Source organism: Ostrea edulis, chromosome 10 (genome assembly GCF_947568905.1).
Source record: "Ostrea edulis chromosome 10, xbOstEdul1.1, whole genome shotgun sequence".
Lineage (NCBI taxonomy): Eukaryota > Metazoa > Mollusca > Bivalvia > Ostreida > Ostreidae > Ostrea > Ostrea edulis.
In genome coordinates this window covers 22063988-22071717 of record NC_079173.1, presented here as the reverse complement: position 1 = coordinate 22071717, position 7730 = coordinate 22063988, and the positions used below count along the sequence as shown (strand labels likewise).

The following is a 7730-nucleotide window of genomic DNA, read 5'->3' as shown; positions in this document are numbered from 1 at the left end:
CTCATCTGATTAGATTCACATTTTTAACTTTCTTGCATCCTGTGTACTTTTGCTTCATTCAGGAGGTGGGTTCTTGAATTAAACAGAACCCTGTTTCATTGATATATAATAAAATGGATTGACCACAAAAGTAATGGTTATTGAAATACATCCATACAATTAAATTGAGTCACTTGTGAAGTTCAGGTGAACTAATCATGATCAGACTTTGAACATGATAAAATTTTGAGCCTAAATGATTATATCATAAGTTGAACAACATTAAGAATAAACCAAAGTGTCTGAAATAAATAAACAAAATACATGAAATAAAATATAAAGCTGATATAAAATAAGACTATTGCAAACCTTGGCATCTGTCAAACATGTATCACAACTTGAATTTCTGCTTCTACAAACTGAAAAAAATAAAGGGTACTATGAAAGTTATAAATGAGTGTGAAAAAAGAAAAGTGATTTAATCATTATGGCCATCTTGACCTCCCAACCTGGTACCAAAAACCCTTTCCTTTAGGATACTGAAATTTACAATTTTGGTAAGGAGTTACCAATGACTGGAGTCAGAATCTCTACCCCAGGCTCTAAATGACGATAGATGCATATAGTTTTTCTTACAGACATGAAGGTTGTAGAGAAAAATTGGTCAATTTAATTTTTTCCCCACTCTCAGTTCTGAAATTTATTCCCCTTGTCACAAAGATGCTTCATCATGTGTTCATCCCAAAGATTAAATTATCAAGAGGTTAAAGTGACTTCCAGATTGTGAAAAAATAGAAAAAAAATTAAATATATAAATCCTCTTGAAAACTCCCTTTGAAGTCGTTTTGATATAGATGCCGACACATTTCAGCATTTATATCTCTCAACTGATTAATAAATATGTAAGAGCTTGTTCTGCGTATGGTCAGTTTTTAAATCAAAGCAGGCTACTGACAAACAAGTTGATGGTGCAGGGGTTTCAACAGTCTCGTTTAAAGTCAGCATTTCGCAAATTCTATGGTCGTTATAACAATCTAGTTTGCAAATATAACCTATCATTGGGTCAGATGCTATCTGATGTGTTTCATACCGATTGTTAGGCCGTACTTGGCACACTGATTTTAATTGACTACGGATAACTCCGTTTACCTGATCAAGATATACGGCTAACAGCGGGTGTGACCGGTTGACAGGGGATGCTTACTCCTCCTAGGCACCTGATCCCACCTCTGGTGTGTCCAGGGGTCCATGTTTGCCCAACTATCTAATTTGTATTGCTTATAGGAGTTATGAGATTCATTATTGTTCATTATCTTCACCTTTCATACAACGGCATAATCATGTTATTCGATCCGCGGACTTTACGATACCATTTATTTCGTAAATGTGACTTTTAAAAACGGAATAAATAAATGGTTAGTTAACATATGTAAAAATATAAAAGTATTAGTAACTAGTTAGTCTGTGTGTCGACTATATATGATTATATATCTTTACACACACAACCATGATAACGATATTGTTAAGTCCGCGGATCGAATAACATGATTATGCCTACTATTTGCAGGGATGTAAATTAAACGATGTATAAATTGCTGAAACGTTTAAGCATCTTTATCAAAACGATTTCAAATGGGGTTTTCAAAAAGGAAACATATAATTTATTTTTTTCTTTCCACAATCCGGAAGACAAGCCCCTTTGACTCGGATTACCTAACAGTGAATGGAAATCTGTTTTTAGTTCCAACACATTTACTACAACAAATATTGTTATACATCGCACGTGACTTTACCTTCCTCAAGTGTAGGTGTCGTCACTGGGATGCTGGCCGTAGTAGGCACTGCAGGTCGAGGGGTGGTAATTTGTTTTTGTGTGGTTATAGATACAGTCGTGTTTTCATCGGCTGCTGAAACACTGCTGATCACAACTAATGTTAAAACAAACGACAGATAAACACCGAACGACATCGTGTTTCTCGCAGATGATAGCTGAAAAGTTCACAATCGTTTTGACGTCTTTCCTAAAAACAAGGAATGAGTAAATATCACAACTTCCGGCTATGACGGTTGTGTGTCCTTCATAAAACATTCCGAGAACAAAATAGTCCTTCAAGCTTTTACAGTTGATATTTGAAAATTTTATTTTCAAATAGAATATTAAGTTATTTAAAAGTTATGTATAAGAAAATGCGTTTTTAGTTCTAGTTTATCTTTATGCGCATGAATATTTTTTATATATGTTTCACTTCCGGTTTGAACTTTCAATTGTGCTTTTTCATAGTGGCGACGACAAGTGGTTGATAAGCCATTGCCTTCAGGTAAAGTGTAGAAAATGAATTTTGATTTACATGATATGAAATGATATTCAGTATATTTTTAGATGCATATTGAAGTCCATAATTACGTATTCCATTTGTTAGTTGTACACCAGTGTGGTTCACCTTTTGGGAAGGGGGGTGGCATGACGGAACATGTGTTGTACTGTTTGATAGGCCTTCTTTATGTATAGTAGAATATGTGTCTCAGGGATAGACCCCTAAAACTTGAAGATCAATACTTTTGTTTTAACACTGTTGTATAGAACTATTTGATTTGGTAGTAGGTACATAGTGTGCCCCTCCTCATCTTAAGTAAAATGTTATCAACTACTACTATCGAATTATCTAGGGTGTGAATTCAAAGGGTTTTGACACAATCTGAGTAAACTGGTATATAGAGTGAAAAGGGAGCTGACAAAGCAGCCATAAATTCTCAGTTGCTTGCTTCAAACTCTCAAAACTTTGGTATAAATCATGAAATGCATAAAAAGTTTTCCCCGTTGAAAGCCAGAATATTGCTCAAAGGCTTTAAGTGCTGAGCATAGGCCTAAATTTTTGCAGACCATCACTGGCAATGGTGACCTCTCCATATGAGAGGGAAATTCTTGAGAGGGACATTTAAGGTGGCTCACTACACGCAGAAATAGTTTCTCAAATCAGTAAATGAGTATGAATCAGGCCTCGATATTAAAGCTGTATGACCCAATGTTCATGTATTATTTTTGTGCATTATTACTGTAAAGCAGATCAATTACTTTATAAAGTTATTAACTTTCCCTTAATTACATGCTTGAAAACATCTGCATGTAAAAGAAAACAGAATATTATTTAGAAAGTAAATAAGTGTGGTACATATATAAATCATCCCATAATAGACGTCTATAAATAGACCCACGCACGTCAGGGGAATCCCAACATGATGTATTAACTCGTTTAGTTTTAAGGCTGAAAGAGCGTAAGACAACGAATTACTAAGAGGTGTTTGATATTTTTATTAAACTTGTGGCACGGTACTGTTGTAACAAAATACACAGCTTTACACAGATAAGACCACCGCTGATCTGAAAGTTTGAACTGGTCAACGTGACACTATCACTTTAAATGGCAGAGTGACGCAGTTATTTGTAAACATCGATTTAAAATCAAATAATTTGGGTTGAAACAGGTGAAATAATGTATGATATATGTCATATACCCTCATAACTACATACGTGCGATATTTTAATAGCGTTTTTACGAGATGGAAAAAAAATATTGTAATTCGGACCAAACAGCTTTAACATATGCCCATCAGTCTGTGAGTATGGCGGACTGACTGGCATTTGTTTTAGTCAGTCCGATGGGACTGGTTAATTTTCTGAAGCATCATTTTGGAAAATCAGCGATTTTTTCCCTTATATAACTGGTACAGATAAATGGTACCATTCCCAATGCCAAAAACCATTGATTTTTCCCAATTTTGAGACTAAAAATTCCCAATTTACTTGCCGAAAAATAGACCGCTGACATCGTAATTTACTTAGTCTGAAACGTTGTACAAGTTAACTAAAATGTCAACTTCCGGTATTAAATCAAAAGTACAGATCATGGCAGTGCACGTGTTTTGTAGAACTATGATGATTCTAAAATGAGCCTATGATGATTCCTTATGTCTCACAACAGCAAATATTACCGTAAAAAAGTTTGTAAAGAGATGACTACTTCTTGTTTTGTTCTCGTTTTGTTCTCGTTTTTCTTTTCTTTTAGTTGAAATCATTTGCCGATACATTGGTAGAGAATTCCCAATTTGTTCGATTTAGACGCTATTTTTCCCAATTGAATGGGTACCAGTACCAGTGGGTAGAAAAAAATCATTGAAAATATACATATGAAATTTTATTCACACATTTGGCATGCTTCGATCTGTAGATATCAGACGAATCTGATTCGTAAATATAAATCCCACATTTAAGTGTTACAATATTGTCTGAGGTATATTGAGTTTAATTTCATTTTAATAACATTAACAAAATATGTTTGATTATTTCTGGAAAACTCTGTTGGAGTGGTAAAATTTTCTGCGGACTGGTTGAAATTATACCCCATCAGTCCGACTGGACTGGTGACATAAAAAATTAGCTTCAAGCCCTGTGAATTGATAAAAGATATGATGATATACAAAAAGTATATATGCCAAAAAGGCAAAAAATATACAAATTTGGATAAAAACCTGATTTTCAAAAAAATTATTTCAACACATATGAACAAAAGACTCTGCAGGATTTGAACTCGAGATTTGCAGTTCACCAGCTCAATGCTTTAACCACTGAGCTACGATGATAGACAAACAAATCGATCGATGCAAATAATTTCACAAAACTTTGAATCGCCATCTTGTGACGTGGTGTCGTACAGAGTGTAAGCTTTAGTTTAGTGAGCTACCTTAACAAAATAGAATCAATCAATTGCACAGTCAGGAGGACTCGTTGGTTGTGCAGAGGACTCGTGGATTTAAACCAATTAAAAATTCTTTGGCAATAGATAATAATATCACAAGAGTTTTGTAAGATCGCAAAAATTATAAATATAAAGTGATCCTCTAGCCAACAAAACACAAACTCATGGTCACTCAGATCAAATTTTTGAAATAACAAACAATTACAAAGTAATTTGAGTCAGAAGTGCTCGAACTTGTCTGTGCATCAGAAAATGAGAGAGTTATTCGGGTTCCTGCTTCCGGTAAGTTGGGAGTGGGTACCCGTGCAACATCAAAGATGTTGGCTTTTTGAGAATCCTTGTGGGAGAGGGTGTTTTCTGACCAGTAGAAACTAGTGAGTTGTACTGTATATAATATTGTCTGTATGTACGCTGTTTTCTCCAAAAAAAGAAATAACATCATAGTTTTCAAAATTTGGCGAATTCACTGGTGTTTCGAATAAGCTTTGCAGGCAACCCACATGATTAAATTATTAAGAACAGTTTACAGTTTGTTTAAATATAAGAATACTTTGAATAATGTGTTTTGATATTCTGTAGGTTGTCAACAACATGGTGAAGAACGTGGACGTGGAGATGAAGGACACATCAAGTCCCAAAAAGAATGCAGACAAATCTGAAGCTTCCAATGGAGTAGAGGAGGAACCTAAAAAGGATCCTGACCTCCTGACCCTTGAGGATGTCAGAGAACATGTACGTCACATAGAAAAGGCTGTTGCTACGAAGGAGCCAAGATACATTTCACGCGTTATTCGTGGTTTGGTATCCATTAGGCGTAGATTGAATCCTCTTGTTCTTCGCAAACTTTTGCAAGGGTATATGAATTCTCAGGTGGCTTTGAAAGAGGAATTGTTAGAGTTTGTAGTAGATTCGGGGCCTGAACCCAATGGAATTGCTTCCTTCAGACCTAAGTCAGGAAAGCTGGCAACTTTACTGCCTGAAGTAGAGACCTATCTTCACTTGCTGGTTGTGATATACCTAATAGATCTGAAGAAATATCCGGAGGCAGTAAAGTGTGCAGAATCGTTAGTACAGAAAGTATCTGCTCAGAATCGTCGAACTCTAGATATGCTGGCTGCCAAATGCTACTTCTACTATTCTAGAGCCTATGAGCTAACTCAGCAGTTGGATAAGATTAGGACATTCTTACATGCTCGTCTAAGAACATCAACACTACGGTCAGATTTTGAAGGTCAAGCCATGCTTCTTAATTTGCTCCTTAGGAATTACCTGAATTTCAACCTGTTTGAACAAGCGGATAAGCTCGTCTCAAAGTCAACTTTCCCAGAGAGTGCTTCAAATAATGAATGGGCACGTTTTCTTTACTACATGGGTCGAATCAAAGCTGCACAGCTTGAATACTCTGAAGCACAGAAATATCTGCAGCAGGCGCTAAGAAAAGCCCCACAGCATAGTGCTGTAGGATTCAAACAAATTGTTCAGAAGCTTTGTATTACTGTGGAGCTTTTAATGGGAGATATTTCGGATCGTCATCTCTTCAGACAGCCGTCCATGAGGAAAACCCTGGCTCCCTATTTCCAGCTTACCCAGGCTGTGCGGACTGGAAATCTGGCCAAGTTTAATGAAGTTCTGGCAAAATTTGGTTCCAAGTTCCAAGGAGAGGATACATACACATTGATCATTAGACTTAGACACAATGTGATTAAAACAGGCATTCGAATGATTAACCTGTCATATTCTCGTATTTCACTCACAGACATTGCACAGAAGCTGATGTTGGACAGTCCGGAAGATGCAGAGTATATAGTTGCGAAAGCCATCCGTGATGGCGTTATTGAGGCCAACATTGATCATGAGAAAGGTTTCGTTCAATCAAAGGAAACCAGCGACGTGTACACAACCCGAGAACCAATGGCTGCTTTTCACAGTCGTATCACTTTCTGTCTTGACATTCATAATCACTCCATCAAAGCCATGAGGTTTCCCCCAAAGTCCTACAACAAAGATTTGGAATCGGCTGAAGAGAGGAGAGAACGCGAACAACAGGAACTAGAAAGTGCTAAAGAAATCGCAGACGAGGACTTTGATGGGTTCCCTTGAATATAAAGTGTTTTTACAAGGCCCCCCAAAATACGTGTGTTTGCAATTGCATCCTGAAAAAAAAGTACCAGTAATATCAATAGGTCCATATGTTCTTGTGATCTTTTTCACAAACTGCTATGAATTTTGTAATCATTGAAATTTTTAAACAGTATGATGAAGTACTAAACAAGCATTGACCTATCTCTATAAACTTTTCAACAAATGTAGGAAAGTTTTGTTTCTAAGCTAAAGTGTTGTGGATGGTAACAGTCAGCACACCTATTTTTTGGCCTAATTTATAATTGATTGTACTGTATTTTCAGTCATTAAATATCTAGTTCAAATGAATTGAATTGAACATATTTTATTGACAAAGCCCCAAAAGGACTCAGCACAAGTTCAGAAACTTAGATAGCCTTCATACAATGCAATAATTCATAAAATTGCCATATGATATGCATATTTATATAAGAAATACAATGAATGAATAAATTGAATATAGCTTGTGTTTATGAAATACAGAGGTAGTATCGTTATATAATATAATACTTTTTTTAAATAGAAAAACTTAAGGATCTTTTTTTTAGTCTTGGACAAAAAGTATATTATTATTATTATTATTTTAGAAAAACAGCCACATTCATTAAGAAAAGGTTGAATAACCTTGAAAAGTTTTAGATTTTGTATCATTTCCCCATGGCATGAAATGCATATTTATAATATATATATATATATATATCATTGAATTTTTTTTAATATACCAGTCAAATTGTTGAATGAGTTTAAGGTAGCTCCACCCTCAGGGCTCTGTATTTAATTTATCAAAATTAATGGTTGAAAGTATTGATTTCCACTCTGACAGTATAGTTTAATTAATAACCAAAGAATTTTGGACATACCAACACAGAAGCTTTC

General features: G+C 35.4%; 2 protein-coding genes across 2 annotated transcripts in view; one reads left to right on the top strand and one right to left on the bottom strand.

The window, feature by feature from the left end:
- LOC125665535 (pituitary tumor-transforming gene 1 protein-interacting protein-like) overlaps nt 1-2201 on the bottom strand; it is a 17084-nt gene extending 14883 nt beyond the window's left edge. The window contains exons 1-2 of the mRNA XM_048898219.2: nt 1773-2201; nt 349-398 (exon numbers count right to left, since the gene is read on the bottom strand). Of these exons, the coding sequence (XP_048754176.2) occupies nt 349-398; nt 1773-1947 (225 nt within the window). The 5' untranslated portion in view covers nt 1948-2201. The remainder of the gene's footprint in view (nt 1-348; nt 399-1772) is intronic.
- LOC125665534 (26S proteasome non-ATPase regulatory subunit 3-like) lies at nt 2153-7163 on the top strand. The gene is made up of 2 exons (XM_048898218.2): nt 2153-2297; nt 5313-7163. Exons 1-2 carry the CDS (start codon nt 2217-2219, stop codon nt 6831-6833), a joined length of 1602 nt encoding a protein of 533 aa, XP_048754175.2. The 5' UTR covers nt 2153-2216; the 3' UTR covers nt 6834-7163.
- Nucleotides 7164-7730: the final 567 nt, after the last annotated feature.